Genomic DNA, 25,326 nt, shown 5'->3' with positions numbered 1-25,326 from the left:
AAATTAAAGTCAGAGAAAACACATCAGTTGGCCGGATGTGACCCAGGGCCACCAGCTCACAAACTGTACTCTAGGCGTCTCAAGCCACAGGATCAGCTTCTTTTGAGTCTTCTCTTAGGCCGAGTTCATGGCTAGACACACTGCAGGTTTGATGAATGGAATGTAGCTTGTCACGCAGTTGGAAGGAAGAGGGAGAAAGGAGGGATTCTTCCAGAATCCTGTGATCTAGCCACTCATTCAATTAATCATCCCTTAGTGCCGAGTGTGAGCCAGCCTCACAACCGTTGCCACCTGGCAGAGGGGCAGAGTCACCACCAGCCACTGTCCTGACCGCGCTGGGGAACGTTAGAGCCAGAGCACCTCAGGGCGGAGAAGGATGTGGCAGGGAAGGACCCAGGTGACCAGAAAAGCACGGAGAAGGGATGTATGAGCTCTGCCCTGGATCACTGTAAGGGCACAGAAAGGGATGGCAAGTCTTCCATCTAGAGGGTACAGCATGGAGTGAGAGCCCTGGATGGATGAGCTGATGCTCACTGTCTGGAAGGGAGGGATGGAGGGATGGAGGGAGGGGGGAGCGAGGGCTCGAGGGCGGGCTCAGCTAGAGGTGAGGGGCAAGGATGAGTTTCTGAAAATCAAGGGGGCCAAAAGCAGAGAAGCCCAGACGCTGGCCCTACATCCTCCCCAAAGGCTGTGTCTTCTCTTTTTCTGGAGTGTCCACTGCCACCCCAAGGTCTCAGGGTCTGATGGGTTTAAATAACGGCTTCTTCTGCAGGCCCCGGTAAAATGAGCCCTGGCCTGAATCGAGAGAAACCACTCAGGTTTCAGACCAGCTGCGGGAGCCTCGAGAGTCCACAGACACATGCTCTCTGAGGATGCCATGCAACACAGGCAGGGGGCTAAGGAGTCGTCAGTAAGGCTGGCATCACTTGCCCTCAGCAAGTGATGGGGTCCTAGGGTTAAGACACCGTGGAGCATGTGTTAGGGGTGAACCAGCACGGCAGACATGCGGTCGCAGAACCATGCTGTTCTACGGAGGGGCAGTCATGCAACACTACACAGAGCTTCAGGCTGCAGCTGATGGCTGGTCTTCTCACACACGGCCCAGGGCCCTCTGAACATGCAGTGCCCTGGTGGACTGGATCTCCATGAAGCTTCACTGTACCTCAAACTGGGGCATTTCTGGAGTGGAGCAGGCCCCTCGGTCTGGGCTGTCCTCGATGCCCCCAGACTCATCCTCTTGGCTGGACGGTCCCTTGAGATCCCGGGCGAACACCAGGCCTTCCGTCTCAGAGTCGCTCTTATCACGGTCCAGCTCAGGCAGGCTTCTGGAGAAGTCTTCAAAGGCGCTGCCGTGGTAGTCGCCAATAACCGTGAAGTCCACCTCAGCCTCCAGGCTGGATGTGGAGCTGACCGTTATGCTGGAGCACTTGCGTTCGATGGCCAGGTGGTTGTCCTTCAAGAATACCGCATCCCTCTCCTGGTCCTGGTCCTCATCTCCTGTGTCACTCTCTGGGGCACGAGGACGTGGTGGCTTGCCTTTCTCCTCCGAGCCCTCCCTCAGCCCTGCTCTCTATGGCCAGATAAAACCAGGGGAATGGGGATACAGGGTGGGGAGAGAGAGAGAGAGGTCAAGACAGTGAATGTCAGAAGAAATCTCAAGGTTGCAACGATGTTCCTAGATGGAAGAGCAAGTCAGGAAATGAAAAACGCGCCCCAGAAAGGTTTCCGCAGAATCTAGCACAAAACAAAATGAAACAAAAAACTTCTCAGAGTGGGGATGCCCCTTTGGAGGGTCTCACATGGACGGCAAAGCAAGCTGGCATCCTTCCAGCGAGCTCTGGACAGGAGGCCCCTCCAAGGCTAGGACCCGAAAGCCTATCCGAAGCAGCATTGTGCGAGAGGCAGGGATGGAGGCCTGGACCACAGGCCCATCCTTGCAGGAGGCATTGAGAGGTAAACTGAGGAAGGAGGTCAGGGATTCAGGGGAACCCAGGAGAGGAGGCAAAGAGGCTGGAGCCGGGAGCTTGAGGAACACAGAAGAAGCCAGCAGCCTGTCAATTGCACTGAATCTCTGCATCAACTCAGGGAGGAGAATTCTGGCCCAGGCCCTCCGGACCCCGGCTTCCTGGGAGCCATACCAGTGCCACCTTGAGCTCTATGGCAACCACGGAGAGGACGGTCTGGCCCCATCAGTGTAATTGACAACAGCAGGCCAAGGGAATGCCCCAGGAGAACCAGCAAACCCTGTCCTAACACATACCTCTCAACTGGCCTGTCAGGGATTAAACACCACACACGGGTTTCCTTGTTTTGTTTGTTTGGCTTGGTTTGTGACTTTTTTTTTTTTTTTTAAAGACCAATCTAACACTCACAAAACGTTTTGGAAAAAAAAAAAAGCTCAGCTTCGGGCTCTGGAGGTTCAGTATGCTTCAGAGATTCATTTGTTAACCAGCCTCCACCTGGCCAGGTTCTGGAAGGTTGAGAGGTGTGAGGAATAACATTCCAGACAAGCCAGAGTGTGAACAGCCAGAGGGGGTTCACTACGAGAGCAGGCGGGAATCTAGGGAATGATGCATCCCAGCCGGATGAAGATGACCAGGTCATCAGGGCACAGAGGGGCTGTAGAGACCTGAGGGCCCGGAGGGCTGGCGAATCTCAGGCGCCCCCCCTTTCCAGGGGCGTTGGGTGCTAAGCGGCTGAAGAAACTCTTCTCTTCCCTGCCCGCATCTCCGGATTTGTTCTGGATTAGAGAAGACAGTTAGTCTTAAGGAGGCAGAAAGGAACCGGAAGCCAAGTGGAGGAAACCTCTGGACTGCCAGCTTCCGCAAGGCAGGGTACCAGGGATGGGAGAGGATGAAGAAGGATCACTGGATAAGCCAAGCAAGATAGGGCGGAGTCTAGCAGTGAGACGAGCAAGGCAAAGCAAGTACGTGATTTGCTGCTGCTGGTGGCACCTCCTCTGAGGCCACTGTGTGACCCTCGGGATGTAAGGTCACACCAAAGGTTGGGGGATCTAACAAGCTAACAAGGACTAAGCAGATGGCCCCATCTTTCAGCCTGGGCGATCTCAGGACCGTGTAGGAGAAGACCTTCTAGGGATGAACGAGCAGCACCATCATTGCAGGAATTGACCGGGGGCCACCGAAACATGCCTCTAAGAAGCTACATAGCATGCGCTCAGCTTCCACGGGTGGGGGCTTGGTGGGGGGTGGGGGCTCACGTGGCCAGTTACCCCGGTAGCTTCCTCCAGCGTGGTTTCACAGCCTGAATCAGGGGACGCGGGCTCTGGTTCTGTGCATCTTTCCTGGTGGGAGGTAGTGGAGGTGCCCTCCCCAGAGTGCTGGGTAGCCAGAGGCATGACAGAAGAGTGCGTGACTCTGGGGCTGGCCAGGTCCCCAGGGGGCTGGAGTTGGCCAAAGCCCAAGTCAAGCAGCCTGCTACGCTGATGTTCTACCTGCCCCGGGGAAGCCTCCGAAGGCAGCTCATGCGCAAGGGCCCTCAGTTCGCCCTGACTGGCTCGGCGAGTCTCAGCTCCGTGGGTCTCAAATATCCGGATTTTGTTAGCCACTGAGGTCTTGCTAACGTCTTCCTGGGAACCCCCTTGGTCCTCAGCCCAGAGTGAAGTCTCCTTTTGCTTTTCTGAAGGGAACACAAACCCCGGGAGTGCAGGTCCCTCAGCTCCTACAGGGACAGCTCTGGGTTTCTTGCTGGCCACGGGGGGTGCTTTGCGTTCACCTCGTGTGTCCTTGGGCACGGCGCTCTCTTCAGGAAGATGGGTGTGTTTGAGAACTATGGGGACCTGATCTCCAAAGGGATCCCAGAACTCCGAAGGCTTCCCTGGCCCAGGAGAGACTGGGCTTTGAGAAGTGTCCTCCACAGCTGCTGGCAGGGGGATGACTGCCTCCATGTCCTCTGTCTTGGGTTCTACAGCCTGAGTGGAAATTGCCCTCTTCTCTTTGGGCAGAAGGCCGCCGCCTTGGTTTGGCCTGACTGGCTTCCTAACATGAGGAGGAATGGTCCTCAGAAGGGCACAGGCCTGGGCATCTAGGTGTACCCCTCCCCCTCCCCCAGGGGGCTGCTTCCTCCATCCTGCTGGGGGGGGACTTTCCTCAGTCTTTCCTCTCCAGTCTATACTCATGGCAGCCTCCTCGTCTTCAGCTGCCCTGGCCGTTGGGTAGGTCAACTCTCCTTCCAGCCTTTGCTGCGTTTCTTCCCAGTCTGCAAAAGTCTGTCCCACAGCAGCTCCCTGCAGGTCACCAGGCCTCCCATGGTCCCTAGGGGACCAGACTTCTTCCTGTGAGGAAGTCATATGGGTTTCATCTTTATTCCGGCTGGAACCTGGGGCAGAAGAACCCCTTGGGGCTGAGGACTTCAGCTCCCAGTGTTCTGTGTGCTCCCCTGCCAGCTCCGGCCAGGGCCCATCTCCAGGAGGGGCATCCAGGCGCTCTTCTCTGTCCTCTGAGGGTAGGGGAGGAACTTGGTCTTGGGAGTCTTTCTCGCCGTAGTTTAGATAGAAGCTCCTCTCTGCGAAGGAGGTGTCAGTCTCGTCGCTGGAGTCAGCCCTGGCTTCTGCCTGGGCCGGATCCAACAGGAAGGACTGGAGTCCTCCCCTGTCCGACTCAGGAGAGAGAACTTCTCCTAGCCCTGACCCGACTCCCGTAGTTGTAGGTCTCTGCCAAGTCTGGAGCCCCTCCAGCCCCTGGCTCCGCTCTGCTGGGCTTTCCAGCTGACCCTCGGAGATGCGGCGGTTCCTGATCTCAAGCTTGGAGCCCTCAAGAAGCCTGTCTGGTGATGTGCAGCCTGCAGCCTGGGCAGCCTCTCTGGGGCCTCCCTGGGTGCACAGGACTTCCTCTCTCATTGTCTCAAAGACTTCTGGACTTGCAACCATCCTCCTTTGCTGCTGAGTGCTTGCCCTTCTGGCTCCCACTGTTTCTTCCGTGGCCACTTCAACTTTGAACTTGTCCACCAGAATGTCTACCTTGGAGAGTCTGCCATCAGCAAGGATCTCAGCGAGGCCTGCCTCACTTTCTTCCCGTTGTGTGCTGGCCACTGTTAGGAGGCCAAGTTCTTCTGGCCTAGCGTGTACTCTGTCTATAAATACCCAGTGCTCTGAACCCTGTGTTTCAATTGGAGCAAGAAGAGTTAACATGAAAGAGCGGGCACTTGAAGGGAATGACCTCTTCCCTCTGTATGAAGGGACCGATCTACCACCAAAGGGTTTGCCACTGGGACTATGAGTCCTAGGAACTGGCCAGGGACAGAAAGGGATGATAAAGCCCATCATCATCATCATCATCCAAGTTCTTTTCCCCATTAAGATCCCCAATAAACTGATTGACCCTCTTCAATCACTGATTCCATCCCGGTACAGCGGGATGGGACCTTGTGCCTCCCCAGGAAGCACAGGAAATGGGAGATCCACAGGGGGGCCAGGCCTCTTCCTCTTGTAACCGAGTATTTCTCACTGTCAGTGGGGAAGGCACTTACATCACAAGCAATCTCTGGATGTTGAGCCCAAAGCTCCAAAGACACCCAGTGTCGTCTCCTTCCGGGGAAACTGAGGTCTAGAGAAGGCCAATGACTTGGTTGCAGCCACTGTTTGTTGATGGAAGAGCCAGGAAAGAATGGCTGCCTTTTGATGCCTGCGCTCCTGGCTGACTTAACTCACAACCTTGAAACAGGGGTGCCAACTGGGATCTGATGTCCAGCCGAGGGAAAACAGTGGGCTGGATTTCACAGGCCCCAGCCTAAAACATGACCCCCTCTCCAAGGGCTTCTGGGAAGGAAACAGATCAACAGCAATGACACCAAACAGCCAGGTCAGCACTCGCTGCTTAAACAGCCTGAACGTTCTGGGGTTCAGTCTAAAAGAAGTGATTTTAAGACCAATCCTTGGAGAATTCTAACAAAAACCCATGGAAAGAGTAGAAAAGAACTGGCCAGATCAAACCACAGAAGAAAAAGATCACTGACAACATCATCATGGAGCCAAAGGGACAGGTGTGACACTATCAAATGTCACAGAACAGCCCTCTACCTGTCCCCCACAGCTTAGAGGTAATGATGGGTTTCCCAAATCATTAGCAAAGCCATAAGACCATTTGGATTTTAGTCTTGGGACCAGGGAATACTTTCTCCCCAAAAAAATCTCATCACAAGTCCATCTAATAAATGCATAATGCAAACGCTGAGCAGCCCTGGGAAAGCTGCATGGCCCCCAGCCGTAAGGTGCTGCCTTCCTATGAAGTATAGGCTTCACAATACAGGCATGGAAATCAACTTCCCAGGGGAGGGAAGCAACTGACCACCTAGTCACAGAGCCTAGAACCCAAGACCGGATTCTTAGTTCTCTAAAGTTTAACCTTCCCACCCTACCAAGACTGCCTCCATGACAGGTGTGCCTGACACTCCTCCCAGAAGCAGGAGACCAGAGGCTTACATGACCTTGGGCTCCTTTTTAGGTTGTGACTCGGTGATGAGTCTGCCACACCGGTAAGATCTGAAGGAGCTGGCAGGATCAAGAGAACTCTGCAAACCCTTCTTCCCGGGTCAGGGAAGCTGACCTCATTAACAGAGTCTTACCAGTTGGAAAGCGATCAAGGGAGGGAGGTCCAGACACAGTCTGGCACAGCTTTCTGAGATGTTGTTTCAGGTGTCTGCGCCTGAACCCTCAGAGGGACATGTTCTGCTGGCCTGCAGAGGTAAGGATCTTTCTCATTTCCTTGGGAAGCAAGTTCGGCCAGCTGCTTCCATTTCTGCTTCTAAAATTATCAGCCTAGTGATGATGGTCAAAGTTGGCCAGAGAGGCCCTTCTGGAATATTCCCACTCCCATCCTATCTAGCAAATAGACTAGATGAGCAATGGTGTGTGAGGGTGGAAGCTGGCACAGACTGGAAAGACTCTAGAGGCAGAGAAGGGAAACACATGGTAATGTTTAGTTATTAGATGCCAGGCAGTGCCAGCCCTTATCTACATAATTAACTTTACTCCAATTGGCAATTCTGTTTCAAAAGGGGAAACCAAGGCTCCAAATGAGGAGATTGCAGAAGATCACACAGTCGTGGTGAGGGAAGAAACAAGGACTCTATTGCTAAAAAGCAACAGTTAAGGATATGTTGGGGCGGGCGGGCGGGCAGATTTACAAAAAGTAAAGGGCAGCTTTGCTGGCACCAGCGCCCTGGGAAAGCACATCTGGCCCCAGCCACAAGATGGGGCTCTGTTAGGGTGTGTGCAGAGGTTAGCCCTCATGCTATTCTCTCCCCAATCCCTGGTTCTTCAGTGCCTCCTGCCATCTGATGGCGCGGCCTCTGCTCCAGCCCCAGGAGTGGGAGAAGGGGACAGGCTCTGCTTCATGCCAAACAAGAAGAAGCTCCAGAGGTGGTGCCCCTGACTCTTGGCTCTTTAGGCCCCACCTGGAACTCTGCATTACATTTGGGGTCACAGGGGGTCCAGGAATGGGGCTCTCTGGAACCCACATCCTGGGAGAAGCCGCTGGGAGAGGCGCAGTGGGAAGGTGGTCAATCTCCCGAAGGGCGTCCTTAGGGAGGCGCAGAGCAGGTCTGTGGCCATGACGAGGCAAGAGGAAGCTCACAGACAACTGAACAGAAGGGCAGACTTTGGTCAACTTAAAACTTCATGCCCAGCACTTGGGAGGCCAAAGCAAGAGGACCATGAATTTGAGTCCAGTCAGGGCAGTATGGAAAGACCTCGTGGAGGGAAGAAATAAGACGGAGGGAAGGGGGAGAGGAAGGGAATAGGAAGGTAGGAATGAATGATGGAATGAACGAATGAGCCTGTTGATGACTAGATAAAACAGGCTGCTTTTAAGGACAGTGAGGCTGATGAGACAGGTCACTGATAGAAAGGTGCTCTTGGCTCTCTCCCCATACGGGCACTGTCCTTGTTTCTAAAAGCATCTCCAGACACTAGGACATCACCATGTCCCCAACTCTGGGATGCTGCTGACTCCTGTCTCACTGCCTTCAAGAGAGAACACTGGTAGGTTTGCTTCTAGTTTTCCATGGAGGAAGACTTCAGGGAGAGTCTGGTTTGTATTCTCCTTGTCGGGCACTTGCTCCTGTCCCTCCTACATTCACAACATACTTGCAGCAGCTCCATGAGTTTTCTCTGTAGAGGGAAAAAGGTCTACGCCCTCCCAAGCCACACCAGTGGATGGGGCAGAGGCTACATGACGGATGTTTTCCAAGTCAGTTGACTCCTAACTCAACAGCCTATGTAATGCCAGCGTAGTGAGGGGGATGTGGGGACTCCATCCCTAGCATCCACACAGGGCCATGGGAAACCCCAAGAACCCTTGACCTGCTGTTCTTCTGGATCCAGAAACAATGTCCTCCTTACTTAGAAGGATGTTTCTGGGAGGAAGATATCTATGTTTGCCTGACTGGTGACTCAGACCGATGTCCCAGATGGATTTAGATAGATGGAAGCCGGGTAAAGATGTAACACCATGTCCTAACTAGCCACCCACAGACTCAGTCAGGCTTTTAAACAGAGCCAAGATGTCAAGGCAGGACATACTCAAGGGCCAAGACACTGAAGCTTAGAGTTACAGCCTGCCTCCAGAGAGGATCATCTTTTTGCCTCTTTTGAGACAGAGGCAACCAATTCTGTCTTCTGGGTATAGCTGCAACCATGTCCTTCCTGGGAAGTAACAGATGAGGGAGGGGCTGGCCCTTCATGGATCCCTGGGATGGGGACACTTGCCATTTATAACATGATACAACATGGGCTACCCCTGCTCTCTTCTCCACAGCAGAATCTGGCCTATTCCCCTCACCCTAGGGAAAGGGTTTCCTTAAGATCCCGGAGGGTGGACAGGGATGGGCTGGAGGCCCAGGAGGAAGGGATGTGGGGCAGTGCAGGCATTAACCTCAGGAGATGCTGCGAGGCTTTTCTGAGTGAACACCTCCAAGCCTGCTGCTCTTCCAGGTACCAAGTCCTGCTGAGAAGTGTCCTGGGTCCTCTGGGTCTGCAGGGGAGGCCCAGGGCCAGAGAAGAGGGAGAGGGGGAAAAGAAAAGAGAAACGAGAGAGAGAGAGAGAGAGAGAGAGAGAGAGAGAGAGAGAGAGAGAGAGAGAGAGAGCAGGAGAGATACACAAAGTCTGTAAATAGTCCAGCTTTCTGGTCCCACATTGTTATGTTAGTTCATGGACTCTGTCAGGAAGGAGCCACTCTGAGGGGGAAGACGGAGGGACAGCTGTGGTCGACTGCAGGGCAGCTGTGGCTTTCCCGGTCTCTCGTGCTCACTAGCACTCGAGGGAGTCTGGAATCCCACCATTTACTCTGACTGCAAGCCTGCCCCAGGCTTAGGCCGTGAGGAACCTGTAGCTGGGGTCACAGTCCTATCTTTTAAATGTTGTCCTTGAGAAGCCGAGGAGACACCACAATTAGTAAAGTTCTCGCACAAGCGTGAGGATTTGGGGTCAGATCCCCAGCACCTGTGAAAACAGATCCCCAGCTGCTGCAGCACACATCTGTAACTCCAGCCTGGGGGAGGTGGAGTCAGGTGGATCCCTGGAGCTCACAGACCAGCGGGCCTAGCTGGGTCAGTGAGCGCTACCTCAGGAAGCAGCTTTGTCTCAAAACATAAAGCGGAGGAGCTGGGCAAGATGGCTCAGGGGGTGAACGTGCCTGGTGCCGAGCCTGAAAACCGAAGTTCAATCCCCAGGACCCATGTGGAGGAAGGAGAGACTCACAAAAGCCGTCCTCTGGCCTCCACACACACAACACACAGACATACTGCATACACACACAGACATAGACAGACAGACAGACAGACACACACACACACACCACACAGACATACTGCATACACACACAGACATAGACAGACAGACAGACAGACACACACAAATAATAAAACTATAATAAAAAAATAGAGAATGACTGAGGAAGCCAGCCCATGTCAATCTCTGGCCTCCACACGAATGCACACACACATACATGTGTAATGCACATGTGCACATAGCCACATGAACACATATACAACTACACCACCCCACACACAATTGTCTTTCAAACTAAAACCTTTGCCCAATGGGAACTGTTCAAGTCCCTGCTGCTTTCCCCTCAGCTTGGGCGGGACCCAACAAGCTTTGAGATGGCTCTGGGAGTTCTGGGTGGTATGTCCTCAAAGAGTCCTCCACAGAGCCATACCGGGCCAAGGATTCTAGTCACCTTCAGCAGTGGCCCCATAACTATCAACACTTCCTAGGGGGACACGGAACTTCCATCTTCATTGTTTTAGTTAGCCTTGCCAATGACTTCCCAATGGAATGACATTCTGGCCCCCTTCAGAAGGCCTCTGCAAGGAGGCTCACAGAGGTGGCCTTACACACCCAAGAACAGCATCGAGTCCTTGTCTATAGATCCTCCCCATTTTGCAAATCTTCAAGAACCCATAAATGCCAAGGGGCATGAAGGACAGTTCTGAATGGCTCATAACTCCAACAGGGGTTCCTTTACTTCCCAGGAGTGGTGACCAGTTTTCAGGGCTAAGTGATGGCTGGAACAACCTCCATCTTTACTAAGGTCCCTCTGCCTGCAGCTCCAGTTATGACCAGCAGGTGGGGCACCCCCCAATTCCAGGCCCTAGCACACCAGGATTCATCTACCGCTCCTTTCTCTGCTGACAACTCATCCTTTGGGTAGCTTCTACCTCACACTTCCTTTGCAGTCAAGCCAAGACCTGACTCATCTCAGGACTGTTAGCAGTCACGCTGGCCAAGACTTTCCCTAGGGAATGAGGGGTCGAGGAGAGTGCAGTGTACCAGCTCACTACATCACAACCACGGTCCAGTCTGAGGTCTTGGTTATGCTGGGATCATAGAAGCCCTCGGAGGCCTGTCCAACCTACAGCCCGGGGGGCCATGTGCATCCTGGGTAACTACAAAAGCTGATCAATACATGTGCAGATAGCAATGTTGCTTCACAATGTTTCCGTTTGCTCCCCCTGCTAGCAGAGCTTCGTTTTCTTTCTATGGTATCAGCCTAACCGTGTGACTTTGGCAGCCAACTGTGTAAAGCGTTTATACTTGACCAGGAAAACCCTCTGCTGTCTGGTGGGCTCAGACCATGGCGAGACCAGTTCAATTAACGCTCTACACAGCAAATCACGGCTGCTTTACCAGCGTCCAAAGTGCTAGAGAGAACGCAGGTACACAACCGACTCCACATCTGATCTTGCCTCAAGTTGGCTGTGAATGAAAGGCAAACTCAATGACGGGAACAGAGCAAGCAGGGCCATCATTTAGACTCACTCTTCGTCTCTGGGTCTCGGTAAATGAGGTCTTTGAACAGAGAGGGTTCCCAGGGTCCGGCTTTGATTTGGAGATCTGCAAGGCTGAGTCCTGGGACTCCATAAGGGACACCAGATAGCTCATCCCAGACAGCATGGTGACCATGTGGTCCCTCTCCAAGCATTATCCCATCTGACCTTTACAACATCCCTATAAACATCTCCACCTAACAGGGAGATGAAGTAACAAGGCCAGAGCCCTCCAGCCGACAGGTAATGGAACCAGGAGCCTGAGTTTAGACCACAATCAATCTGGTGACCAGTGAGCAGCAGCTCGAGAGAGAAACTGGGGTAAATCCTGCCAAGATTCAGCAATTGCTAAAAATAATAGCTTGAGAGTATAAACCCAGGATTTCCCCAAATCATGTCTTTTTCAGTTGAGAAAATACTCCTAGATTTCCACCCTGGAGGGCAGGACACATGGGGTCTTCTTGGGAAAGCCTCAGGAGCAGTCTGGTTGTACAGAGGAGTCACCACTTCGGTGAACTGAGATTCCATGCAGCAGGGACCATGTCTCCCTGCACCTTCACACGCTCCAGAGGGGCTGGTCCTGGGTAGGGCTTCCAGGATTCTTAAAGTTGCATATGCAAGGGACTTGACTAGGACACTTGTTTAAAAGGCCGGTTCCGGGGCTCTTCTGGCAAACAGCTGCTTCTGTGGGTCCCACATGGGGTCCCTGAGTCTGCGTTTCTAACAAGCACACTTTCCCTATTTTTCTCTGCTTGACTGAAGGGGGACTACACCAAGCTACCAGGAGTTTGGGAGTGTTTCATGTTTTAAGACGGTCCCTAGGACCCAGCAGTTAGTGGATTTGACCTTCTCAGCCTAACCTGCCTCCCTATCCCACCGGCCTAAGACAGCAATAGGCACATATTCGTGTGGAGGATGAACGTTAAATGCATACGTAACCCCCTATCCCTACCCCGTCCCTCTTTACCCAAGATCTCTCTTGAGGGCTTCGGCAGGATACCTACCTCACTGGCTTTCTCAGGGGTGCCCTTGGGGGAGGGGGAGGCGGGCGACGAGGGCAGCCTGCGCTCCCGATCGCGCTCCCGGTGGATGAGTTTGCTGTTGGGTTCCTTCAGGGCCCTCTTGAGCTCGTTGATGCTGGCCTGGTGCTTCAGCAGGACATCCTCTGGCTTGTCCAAGAACTAGGCATGGGAGGAGAGGGCAGAGGTGTAAGATACACGGCATGGAGCAGGCGAAGAAGGCACAGGAAGACGAGCATCACCATCCTGCATCACCCTCATAATAACCCAAGGAGCCAAGGGAGCAAGGACGACGGACTCCAGGAGATGCACTGACCGGGGTCGCGGGCACCTGGATGACAAAGGGGACAGTCTAGTGAAGTCACCTCCTCTGCTCCCCTCACCACCTCACCCCGGAACACTCAACTCCACTCAGCCCTCGAGTCTGGGTGAGTGTTCCCGTTGTGCGCTGAGCCCAGATGGAGTCAGACACACAGATGCCTTTCCTGTTTATGATCCAGGCACAGCAGGCGTCATCTACCAAGGTGAGAAGTCCCTGGTGTGTTCACTGAGCTGCACAGGCTTGCTGGCCGGACTCCCAGAACCCCCTTGAATCCTGGCTCCTACCTCTCCTTAAAGACTTGGGCCACTGTACTGAATAGTATGTTTGGTCTAGGCTCTCCAGAGCCCCCATCCAACTGCTCAGGCCCCATGGAGGCCTGGGATAAAGATATGCCTAAGCTGGGTGGTCCAGAAAAATGGGCCCTGTTCCCTTACTCGGGGCCAGGAAAAGACTATGCAGTCTTCTCTGCCATGGGCCACTGCCTTCTCCATCACAGAACCTCCCAGATGCCTTCTGAGGACTGACTCTAAAAGTAGACAGTCATATGCCATCAGCGAGACCAGGATGCTGGGGTGGAAGTGAATCTCGTGTGGGGTAAGAAGTTAGAGACGAGGGAGAAGAGATGAGCTTCAGGGCCTGGCAGGAGGACAAGTCAGGTAGAGCTGGGGTCCCAGGAGTGTCGCTCACTAATCTATGACACATGAATCCACGCCAGTGTTGCAGACAGAGGGAGCGGTCTGCTTGGCCTGGTGCTAAGGAGCCACAGAGAACTGCCAGTGCCGGTCCCCGGCCCGCTTCTGGGAAAAAGAGTGGGCTGGTGGCCCAAAGACTGTATCTGCAAGGCTATTTGAGGAGAACTCCCTGGAAGATAAGCTTGCCCTTGGACAGGGCTAGACTCTTCCCTGGCATCTAAGAATCACTGTAGTTGCTCCCAAGAGCATTTCTCAAGAAGAAAGTCAACCCCACCAAGGCTTCTGCTTTCTCCCCAGACACCAGATTGGACCTCAGGCCTCCCTCCCAGGCTAAGCTGATCACAGACTGTGTCTGTCTGAGAGGTCAAGTGCATGTGCACTGGCAGTGAGAACAGGTTTCAATGGTGAGTGGGTCTTAACCTGAGATGATCCCAAATGGCCTGCTGGCCCTGTGGGGTGAACTGTGCTCCCAGAAGCTGGAGAGTGGTTGGGTCCTGGGGTCCCCAGAGGTTAAAGGCCTTGGAGAAACCAAGGGATGAGTGTCAAGGCTTGGCACAAAAGTGAGGCAGGTCTAGCTGGAGTCAAAGGTAGCAGTCTGTATGCCCTGTTGTGTGGATGGGATCAGGGTCCAAGGAGCCTTTCTAAGACCCAAAGTCAGCAGCAGAGCTGGGCTGAAGCCCAGATCTCAGGAGGCCACAGCTGGGCCCTGAGCGTGGCCCTGCTCTCAGCAGCCCAGGAACGAGCTGCATCTCTAGAGAGACCTGGATACTGTGAGAGGGAGGAAGTGGGGGTGGGAGGCCGACGTTGACGTCATCATTGAACAGGAAGGTGAGAGCAGAGAAGGAGAGGAGGTGTCCAGGGAGGCATCGGCAGCCTGCTCAGGAGGGCAGTGGAGTCTGAGCAGATGCCTACTGTGCCCTGAGGGCTCCTCCTTCCCCACCCAGGCCCCACCCCCACATCTGGTTGTCAAGAGATACAAAGAACACAGATGAGATGTAGGCGTGGCCAAACATGCTAGTGGGGGGGATGGGAAATGATGCTCAGGAAGGGGAGGGAGGGAGAGGGGGAGCGGAAAGAGGAGCTAAATGAAAACACACAGTGGAATGAGGGGTGGTGACGGGGAGGCAAGCACTGATCACCAGGCCCGGCAGAGAGTGTCACTGGGTGGAGGGCTGGGCACACGGATGGGACTAGACTCTGTCCTGGGAGCTGGGCATGAGCTTTAATGGGGAAGGCAGGGACCAGAAAGGAAGACAGTGGGAGGGAGGGTGTGGAAGGTGGGCAGAAATGAAGCTGAAACTGAGGTGGTGCCAGGGACGACGTGAGCTGGGGACCGAGTGAGATGGTGACGAATGAACTGGGGATCCGAATGGCTATGAAGGGGGGGACGGTCCATGCAGTACCTCCTGCTTGTGTCTTGGCGTGGTTTCCTGCTCCGGCTGGTAGGATAAGGCGGGAGGGAAAGGAACCAGCACGGTCAGTAGAATCCACAGGTTAGAGACATCGCAAGCAGCCTGGTCCAGCTAGGGTAGCCCTGTGCACTCACACCCAATCCCACCATGCAGTGCGGGACAGGAAAGCTGCTAAGGTAACAGGTAATGAGGCAGTCAGAAGAAGGTGTGGGGTAGAAGAGGCAGGGAGCTAGCCCAGGAAGGCAAAGGGGAGGACAGGGGACTGGAGTCCAAGTGGGTCGAGCCACATTCGCAGGTTGGTGTGTGTCCGTGTCCGGGGTGTCCCGCTGCTTGTAACAGTGAGGATGTGATTAGGGGCCTGTGTTCACACTGCAGAACTACACAGCAGGAGAGGACTGTGTAGCAAAGCCAAGGAGGCCACACCTGGCCTGTGTGGGGCCAAGCTTGTGTATGTGAACATGCTACCATCATGTCTGTGCATGAGTCTAAGGCTGGGGTGTGGAGGTGTGAAAGTGAATGCTGGGCTATGTGTGCCTGCAGGAGCATGTACACACACACACACATACACACACACACACACACACACACACACACACACACACACACACACTGGGGATGTGTATGTCCAGAGTGAGGGAGGGGCTGCAGAAAAGGACACACTTACACTTCACACTGAGGCCTTTGGTGACCTGATCATGCTCAGGGGAGGAGAGGAGACACAGAGCCAGACCCCAGTTAAAGGGGACACAAGGAGTAAGTGGGGGGGGGGGGGTCCTGAGTTTCCCAGGAGGTAAACACCTGCAACCCAGGGAAGCTGGGCGAAAAGGGGGCAGCATGCCAACTTCCAACCCCAACCCTACTCTGCATGTCCAGATGTGGAGTGCTGCCCAAGGCCAAGGTCCTGTTCAAGGTGTGCCCCACAGCAGGGGCGTTGCATACAATCAGGACATGTGAAGGCCAAGGCTAAGTCTAGGCCTCAGGCCACCATTCAGGTCCCTGGGAACAAGGCACGTGGCAATCCAGTGGGCTCCTTCCTACCTTCAGCTCCTTGATCTTGGTGGGGGTCCTGAGCTCGCCTTCTTCGGCCTCTGATCGCCGTCCCCCTGACTCAGCATCGTCTTCCCGCTTGTCACCATCAGGCCCCGCATCATGGTTCTCACTGACTGAGGCGGGGCGGGAGAACTCCGCTAAGGTAGGCAGAGTTGGCGAAGTGACTGTGTGTACAGTCAGAAAGCCAGCCACTGCCCAGCCTTCCCCACGGCGACCCACTGTTCACCCTGGACAGCTGGACAGTCACAAAGCTGCTTCCCACCCTCCGCCTCCTTCCTGCTTTCTACAGGTGCTGGAGTCGCAAACCTAACCCTTCCTGGCTAGGTGACGGTGGATAAGTTACACAATCCCTCTGGGCCTCAGTTTCTTCATCATTAAGTAGTATCTGTGTCAGAAAGACGAGGTAAGGACCTAATAAACTAAGGTGTATAAGTACTTCAGAGAGTGTCTGGCCCAGAGTGAGTCTTCCACCCATGCTGGCCCAGCAAATATTGTCTGGGTTGTGGTCCTTGGGCGATTCCTGATATATCATTACTTAGCAATATCCAGATGTCTTGAGACTAGCTTTTACAGGTGGTAGCAGAAGCTTACAAATGGTTTGCTTTCTCTGTGGATTAATAAAATTCAAAGGGATTCTGTAATGTCCTTTTCTCTTGCCACAATTCTAAAATATTTTTCTGAACTGAAGAAGGGTGGGCTTAGAGACTGTACCAGGCCCTGGGTACAATCCAAAATGTTGCAGACTGAGCTTTAGTAGGAAAAAAGCTGCAAAAACCCATCATGGCGACAACCAGAGCACATGTTATCCTTTGGGTTGGCCGCCATTAAAAAGAGATGCCAACTTGCCTCTCCTTCCAGGGCCATTTCCCTCTGCAAAGTGTCAGTTCCTGCACACTGCCTGGCTTGATTTACACTGCTCTGTGTTGCGGGCTAGCCTGGGAATTACCACCTCCACGTGACAGAGGAGAAGTTGAGGATTCAAGAGGAGAAGGTCCCATAGGTGCCCTTTCAGGACGTCAAAACAAGAAACCCAGCCTTCAGAATTAGAGTCCAGGCTTCTGTTTCCCCAACATGTTCCCCCACCTCTGGGTAACCTCTGTCACCACCTCCCCTCAATCTAGGTTCCATTTAGCTCTGGCGTAGGAATGGGACCTGGAGGAAAGGGCCAGGGCCAGACCAGACCCTCTCTCTCATGTAAACCACACGATATCACTCTACTGGCAGAATGTCAACCTGTGCGCTGCTGAGCTTCTTGGGCAAAGGCCTAGAAAATGAGATGGCAGAACGTGGGACCCCTCAAGGTCACAACCCAGAGAAGTCCTGGAGTATGTGTCACATCCCGGTGGGACACAGCTGATACTGCCCAGGAGCAGCGGTGCTTGTAAGATCATCCTGGCTGGTGCAAAGGCCCTTGGGAGTGTCTACCACAACCGCCACGTGTATTCTGGAGACCCTGTCACGTTCTCACACCTCGTTTCCCACCGACCACTCTCCCCCCAGCTCCAGTCTGGGCCGTACCTCCGTCAAGGCTGCGGGACATGGTGTATCGCTTGCTGGAGGAACGCTCAAAGAAGGGGGCCGGCCGGTCGATGAGGGCGCTGGCTTGTCGGGTCTGTGCCTGGGTCCTTCCGCTGTACCGGAACTTGGAGCCCATCACCAGAAAGCCCTTGGGTGGGGGCTCTGGGGACACCAGCCTAGAACAGAGCAGTGGAGATGAGGATCAGGCCTGCACTGCCAGGCCCAGAGACCATGGCAGGCTTTCCCCTCCAGTGTCCCACCAGCTACAACACTGCATCGTCCAGAAAGGGGAGACCTAGGGGGAGGTGGGGCTGGCTGTGCTGATGCCGCTTCCTGCACCCCTGAACCCCCACAGGCTCTTGTATCCCTCTCATCCCAGCCAGGGGCGACTGACTCACCGGAAGAATGTGTGGTGCTCAATGCAGACCTTCCACAGCCGCTTGGCTGAGCGGTGGTTAGGGAGCTTGAAGCCGATAGTGCTCTCAAACTGCTCGTACTGGGAAGTCGAGAAGGGTGGATTAGAGATGAGGCCTGGGCCACACTCGCCACCAGCTACCTACTCACCTTCACCTCACACGGTGTAACTTCAGCCTGTTCGCGCATCTAAACAGGGCAGACTAAGCCCTTTCCTATGACAGATCCAGTGCTAAACACTGCAGACACTGGAGGGATCAACACACAAGATTCTAGGGAACAGGAGGTCTCAGAATAGTTAAATGGGGCTGGGGAGATGGTCAGCGGTGAAGCCTTTGCCTCTCAAGCATGAGGACCTGAGTTTAAATCCCCTGAGCTTACATAAAAGGCCAACGGGTGTGGCGGGCCACCTGTAATTGCAGCCCCAGAGGGGGACAATGGAGGACCCCAGAGCGATCTGGCTAGCTAGACCAGCCATACTGGTGAGCTCTGGCTCTGCCTGAGACCCTGCTCACTGAATAAGGTGGGAGAACAGTTGAGGATGAGAGATAGATTTCCAACATTAACCCTGGGCCCCCACCTGAACACATACACACACATACACACACTCATGTACATCACACACACACACTCATGTACACACCATACACTCATGTACACACCATACACTCAAGTAAATATCACACACTCATGTACAACCACACACACACTCATGTACACACTATACTCATATACATATCACACAGTCATGTACACTTATACACACTCATGTACATGCCATACACCATACACACACTCATGTACACACCTATACACATACACTCATGTATATACCCAAACACACACCATATACCACACACACACTCATGCATACACTAGCACACACTCATGTATACCATACACACACTCAGGTACATATCACACACATACTCATGCACACACACACACACTCATGTACACACCAGACACACACTCATGTACAACACACATGCGCATGCACACACGGAAGAAGAATGAATAATATGATTGCAGATGTGGGTAAGAGCTATGAGAGGAAAGAAGGATCTGCTGGGTAGGTGTGGGTGGAGCTGTCAGAGAAAGGACTGTCCTCCATATGCATGAGCTTAGTGCTGAGACTGAAGGACGGGGTCATGATATGGCGGGGTCCACAATGTCCCCCAAGGCAAAGGTGCCAAACACGTCATCCCCAGTGTGGTGCATCCAGAAGGTAACAGAAGCCTTTAAGAAGTGGGGCCTGGCCAGGCAGTGGCACAAGCCTTTAATCTCAGTACTCAGGAGGCAGAGCCAGGCGGATCTCTGTGAGTTCGAGGCCAGCCTGGTCTACAGTGAGTTCCAGGATAGCCAGGGCTACACAGAGAAACCCTGTCTCCAAAAACCAAAAAAGAAAGAAGAGGAAGGAAGAGGAGGAGGAGGAGGAGGAGGAGGAGGAGGAGGAGGAGGAGGAGGAGGAGGAGGAGGAAGTGGGGGCCCCCTAGGAGTTCTGGACACTGGCGTGTCCTCAAATGCTGGCGTCTACTCCTTAATTACTCTATGCCTTGACCACTCGTGGCCTCTCTAGACCTTCATGCCCTCATGTCATGACGTGCTGCTTCTCCATGAGCCCAGAGTCTCGGGGTGAATCCGACACGGACTAAACCTCCTGAACAGTGAGCCAAAGCAAGTCTTTCCCCGGTGTGGCAGAGTCTATCAGGTGTTCACAGTGACGAATGTGGTGTGTGACGGGGATGGCGGTGTGTGACAGGGTGGTGGTGTGTGACGGGGATGGCCGTATGTGACAGGATGGCAGTGGGTGACAGGGTGGGTCACGGGATGGTGGTGTGTGATGGGATGGTGGTGTGTGACAGGATGGTGGTGTGTGACGGGAGCTGATATAAGGGAAAGAGGTCAACGAAAGGGACCGTGTAGAGACACAGGTGACAGACAGGGGCTGCTGTGGCTGGCACAGTGATGAGGAGGGCCGGTGGGTCATGGTTACTCTAGCAACAGAATCAAAAGGGCTTTTGATGAGACCCTGCGGTAAAAGGGAAAGAGGAGTGGATGCGTGCCTCTGTGTGCACGTGTGTTATCACGTGCCTGGGCGTGTCTTGGTGTACAGACACAGCGGACTTCTGCACATAGGCAAATTTGTACACGCAGATAGACATGTATTAACTTTTCTGTGTTCTGAATCCATGGGGGTGTCACTCTAATTTTGCTCATAAATCCTATGTGTGATTGTACATGTTCACATGCACACATGATGCTTGAAAGCATACATCCAGGGCTGGCAAGATGGCTCAGCAGATAAGGCATTTGCCACTCAGCCTGATAACCTAAGTTCAATCCCCAGGACCAATATGGTAGAATGAGAAAACTGACTACACCAAATGACCACAGGACCTGACCTCCAGCCTCTACATGTGCATCACAGCACATATGCACATGTATGTGCATGCATGTACGCACACACAAACAGATAAGATAAACAATATGTGAAGTCATATGTCCAGGGTGTGTAGTTTATGTAGAGAGGCAGGGAGGAGGGAGACCCATCTTCCATGGACCCTAGAACCTTGTTCATGTCTTCTAGGTAGGAAAAAGCCAGGCCAGCTGCTGGGGTCCTCTTTATTAGGTTCAGTCAAACACCAAGTAGTGGAGGGTGTGGTAGTTTGAATGTAATTGGCCCCATAATCTCATAGGGTGTGGCTTTGTTGGAGAGGGCATGGACTTGTTGGAGGAAGTGTGTCACTGTGGGGGCGGGCTTTGGGGTCTCCTATGCCCAGGATACCGCCCAGTGTGTCAGTCGACTTCCTGTGGCCTGCATATCAAGATGTAGCCAGCAGCACGTCTGCCTGCACGCTGCCACGCTCCCCACCATGGTAATGGGCTGAACCTCTGAACTGTAAGTGAGCCACCGCAGTGAAACGGTTTCCTTATCAGAGCTGCCCTGGTCATGGTGTCTCTTCACAGCAATAGAAACCGTAACTAAGACAGGCGGTGAGTGAAGAGCATGGGTTCGGCCGGGCTCACCTCCCCAGGCCGGATCTTGATGTAGAAGTTACTCCTCTTGTAGGAGATCTTGAGGATCTTGGGCCAGGCAAAACGGTTGATTCTCAGACGATCCCGGTAGATGAGCAGGCCGTTGGCACAGACACCCAGCATGATATCGATCCCCTCTGAGTCCTGCACAAGGAGAGAGCACGGGATGGGAGTCCAAGCCAGGCAGAGGCAGCCTGCTGACACCCTGCTCCTCCTGTAATGGGCTCCGGGGGTGGGGGTGGGGCGCGCGCAGGCTGGAGGCCCTCAACTAATATTCCCCACAGTCATCTGGACATGCTCTCTTACTTAGTCATGGATTCACCACCCACTCCTTCAGTCACTTGCTCTGTCAATCATTCAGTCACTCGACAAACATTTAGTGGCCATGTGCCGCACGCTACTGAGACAGAAATGAGCTAAGGCCTTGGTCTGTCTCTCACATGCACCCAATCTAGTGGTGGTACAAACTACTAGATTTGAGAGGAAACTGAATCCAAGGGGGAGACGATAAAGCTCTGAGAGAATAAGAGGTTATTAACTTTAAGAGGAGAACCCCAAAGGTTCCAAGCTGGAGACAAAACAATCCAGACACTAGCTCTGGAGGGACCGTAGTTCCCCAGGAACACCTAAGGTGAGGGCTGCTGGGACTCAGTGGTACCTTAGCGTGGTGCAGATCAACCCCATACATGGACAGCTTCTTGGCGTTCTCCAGGAAGTGGATCTCCGCCTCTCCCGGGGTCATGCCCCTGAGGAAAGAAAGGATGACTGTGGGACGTGGCAAAGGCCAGGCTGAGTCCAACTGGCTGCACCACCGGAACTGGCCGTCCCAGAAAGGTAGGTGGCTGAGCCCTGCCCGAGGCCTTCTCCTGTGCCCAGGCCAGGACTGAGAGCTCCTCTACGTCAGTCCACCAAGCCCGCCTTCTGTCACACTCAGGTCCAGTCTTGTTTTATCCAGAAGCAGACAAGGGCTAGATTGGGAGTCAGGATTTTTGTCTTAGTTCCCACCAAAGTAAGTACGAAGCTCATACATCCTGCTTCTCGTGGCTGGGAAGACCACTGAAGAAGTGTTCATTAGACTCACCCAAGGGCTCCTCACACCACCCTCGGAAGTCGGCAGTGTCCGGGGCCACTTAATCTCCCTTAAGTACAGGCACTCAGGCCCCTTTCTTATGAGTTGTGTTGGGAATCAAGCTCCGTCTTTGCTCTGGCTGCCAGGGAGCTCAGGCTGCAACTGACGCTCACAGCAAGCATCATCAAAGACTCTGGTGCTGCTTACTGTCTGACCTAGACGCAGCCTTTCAGCCTGTCCAGTCTGTAGGGCAGGTGCCACTCTCAGATGAGGCGGCCAGTGCCGGGGGAGATTCGTGAGTTTGCTGAAGAGCACACCGCTATTAAGTAACAGCAGTGTCCGGATTTAACTCCAGGCAATGTGGCTCCAGACTCAGTGTTCGAAAGCAAGTCTGTCTCTTGCATTCTCTGGCTCCATTTTCTCTGCCCTGACCGCCTTGGAGATTCTGTGTGGGATTCACGGATGCCAGAAGTCACTATGCTTTAAGTCAAAGAGTTATGATGACCACTGCTGGCATTGATCAAGTACATATTGATCTGTCCTTCTATGAATTACTATCCCTCTTACAAATCTCCAGGCCACCTTGCTATCTAGGACAGGCAAGAAGAGCAGAGAGCAGGCGTGGCACCCTCAACCTATGTCTGGTGGCCATGACTGCTTGTCTCCTACTCAGCAGGACTCCATGGCAGTCAGTGGGAAGCCAGCAATGTTGGTGTGCAAATCTCTGAGAGCATTTATTTGCCATCTTTGGCCCAGCATCCATCGCACCTGGCAGGTTCATCCCCATGTATGAACTCATCACATCTGGCCAGGATCCTCCTCTCCAGATGCAGCCCACAGCACACAACCCTCCCCACTCCCTCCATGCGTAGGGATGAGATAATGTCATCGGAGTGCCTCCCACAGGTGCAGCACTGTACTCTTTAGGATGTATTTTCACATCAGGTTCCCATAACAACCTTGAGCGTGGACCAAAGCACCTCCGGCTAAAAAGGAACCTCCAGATCATTTTGATTCAGGGGTAGGTAGTGTTCTCTGCAGAGCAGGAACTGGGTAATGGCAGTGGACTGTATTCCCATTGTCGCAATTACTTAGGGGTGTTATGGGCATTTGATGTCTGCAGCCCAAGGAAGTGTAAGATCCTGCTTGATGAATTCTGCTGTCTCAAATTCCAGCGGCTAAACAACATTCATCATCTCAGCCTGTGTATTTATAGGTGAAAATGGGGCTTACAGAGGTTCAGTAACTAGCCCACAATCACACATCTGGCCAATTATCTTATAACTCCAGAACAAAGTATTCAATCAACAACTCAACAAATATGCAATCAACATCTCAACAAAGTATGCAATCAACAACACAAATGCCCCGATTGATGGATAACGACACTCAGCCCACACGTGACATGGCTTTAATATTTGCTGTGTGGCCTCCTTAATAACCCCATGGGGCATGTTGACCAGCACCATACTGAATAGCTGACCCCGCCAAAGCACAGTGAAGTAAATGACCTGTCAACATTCCCTGGTTAGAAAGAGGCACAGTCAGGTTTGGCATTTGCGTTTAAACTTTGGATTTTTTGCCAAAAAATCAGTGCCCTTCCCCAGAGGCATGCCACCATTATTATAACTGAGAAACAAAAACTGATCCCCAGAGGCTCGGGACAGGGAATTTTACCCCCACAGGAACTCAAGAAGTTGAGATTCAAGTCACCTGCAGCCATACAGACAGTCCCAGTTAGTCCCAGGCACCTCGTGTTAGGAGCAGAGTCAAGTGGTATATGTAAATACAGCATTCAGGGCCCAGCCCTTCAACCTGAGCGGGGGCTGCAGGCAGGGGGCTGCCAGGCACCCACCTGTATGTCTTGTGCAGCTCCATGATCCTCTCCTCCAGCTCCCGGGTCTGGTTTGGGGCAAAGTGCAGCTCACTGACATAGTTGCCCATGTGCTCCTCTGCGTCATAGTCTCCCAGCTCAGCCTGCACAGCATAGGAGCCCAGCAGGGCATGCGTGACAAAGGAGCAGGGCAGCCGGCCTGTGATGATGTCTGCCCTCAGCTGCAGGCACAGGTAATACCTGGAGACAGGGAAAGAGGTGGGCATGGGTCTACACTTCCCGGGGGCCCAGACCCTGACAGCTGGGCTGCCGGAACCAATCAAAATCAGCTCTGGAAAATGGTGCCCATAGACACTGGCATTCATTGCTAATGAGTAGTGTGTCCTATGAACAGGTTTTGAGACATGCCATGTGACTTCCAGCATTTTTGTTCATTTCTGAATTTGAGGAATTTTTTTTCTCTACTAAGAGAATTTCTGAGATTTAGAATTCATTTCCAAGCTCAACAGGACTACTACTGGTTTGGCCCTTGGGGGAGAAAATGACTTGTAGTTTTGTTTATTCGGTTTTTGTTGATTAGTTCGTTTTGTGTATGTGTGCATGTATGTGTGTAAGATGTGTGTGCAAGAAGACACATACCATGGTTTGCTTGTGGAAGGCAGATAACAAATTTTTGCTTTTTGCTTTTTGGTTTGGTTTGGTTTTTCGAGACAGGGTTTTTCTGTGTAACAGCCCTGGCTGTCCTGGAACTCTCTCTGTAGACCAGGCTGGCCTCGAACTCACAGATATTCACCTGCCTCTGCTTCCCGAGTGCTGGGATTAAAAGTGTGAACCACTACTGCCTGGCCAGAGAAGAATTTTTAGAGTTATTTATTTTATTGTATGTGAATGAGTGTTCTGCCTGCATGTATGTATGCGCACAATGTGTATACCTGGTGTCCACTGGGATCTGAAGAGGATGTCAGATCCCCTGACACCGGAGTTATGGATGGTCATGAGCCACCATGTGGGTATTGGGAACTGAACCTGGGTCCTCTGCAAGAGCAAGAAGTGCTCTTAGCCACTGAGCATCTCTCCAGCCCCAGAAGTCAATCTAGATTGTTGATCCTTGCCTACCACCCTGTTGGAGGCAGGTCTTTTTGTTGTTTGCTGCTGTGTATACCAACATAGCTGGCCCTGGAGCTTCTGAGGGTTCTCCTGTCTTGACTTCCTCAGCACAGGAACACTGGGATTACATACATATCACCACATCTGTCCTTCTACATGGGTGCTGTGGATTATTCCTTTACACCGTGCAAAGATGTGTCATCCGGATTTTTTTTTTGTTTGTTTTGTTTTTTGTTTTTCGAGACAGGGTTTCTCTGTGTAGCTTTGCGCCTTTCCTGGATCTCACTCTGTAGACCAGGCTGGCCTCGAACTCACAAAGATCCGCCTGCCTCTGCCTCCTGAGTGCCGGGACTAAAGGCGTGCGCCACCACCGCCCGGCTGGATTGTTTTAATAAAAAGTGAATGGCCAATAGCCAGGCAAAATTTTTGGGGCAGAGAGGACACTGGGAAAAAGAAGGCAGAATCGCGGGAAGTCACTAACCAGAAAAAGAGGAAGCAGCATGGGCAGAACAGAGTAAAGGTAATAAAGCCACAAGACAGAAAGTACATTGATAAAAATGGGT

General features: G+C 53.0%; 1 protein-coding gene across 28 annotated transcripts in view; it reads right to left on the bottom strand.

Annotated features, from left to right (window-relative positions):
* The window catches only part of Epb41l1 (erythrocyte membrane protein band 4.1 like 1), a 159,693-nt gene that overhangs the window by 20,480 nt on the left and 113,887 nt on the right, over positions 1 to 25,326 (bottom strand). For 10 of the 28 annotated variants that reach the window (XM_076571024.1, XM_076571023.1, XM_076571022.1 and 7 more), the window contains 12 exons: positions 23,678 to 23,896; positions 21,412 to 21,499; positions 20,745 to 20,897; positions 17,699 to 17,796; positions 17,301 to 17,476; positions 15,771 to 15,919; positions 14,724 to 14,759; positions 12,292 to 12,468; positions 8,892 to 8,990; positions 3,233 to 5,116; positions 2,630 to 2,740; positions 1,163 to 1,570 (listed from right to left, as the gene is read on the bottom strand). In XM_076571024.1, coding sequence (XP_076427139.1) covers positions 1,163 to 1,570; positions 2,630 to 2,740; positions 3,233 to 5,116; positions 8,892 to 8,990; positions 12,292 to 12,468; positions 14,724 to 14,759; positions 15,771 to 15,919; positions 17,301 to 17,476; positions 17,699 to 17,796; positions 20,745 to 20,897; positions 21,412 to 21,499; positions 23,678 to 23,896 — 3,598 coding nt within the window. The remainder of the gene's footprint in view (positions 1 to 1,162; positions 1,571 to 2,629; positions 2,741 to 3,232; positions 5,117 to 8,891; positions 8,991 to 12,291; positions 12,469 to 14,723; positions 14,760 to 15,770; positions 15,920 to 17,300; positions 17,477 to 17,698; positions 17,797 to 20,744; positions 20,898 to 21,411; positions 21,500 to 23,677; positions 23,897 to 25,326) is intronic. The other 18 variants (XM_076571028.1, XM_076571032.1, XM_076571027.1 and 15 more) reach the window with 9 other exon arrangements.

This window comes from Peromyscus maniculatus, chromosome 4, assembly GCF_049852395.1.
Source record: "Peromyscus maniculatus bairdii isolate BWxNUB_F1_BW_parent chromosome 4, HU_Pman_BW_mat_3.1, whole genome shotgun sequence".
In the NCBI taxonomy this organism is placed as follows: Eukaryota; Metazoa; Chordata; class Mammalia; order Rodentia; family Cricetidae; genus Peromyscus; species Peromyscus maniculatus.
This window is presented reverse-complemented; position numbering and strand designations above follow the sequence as displayed.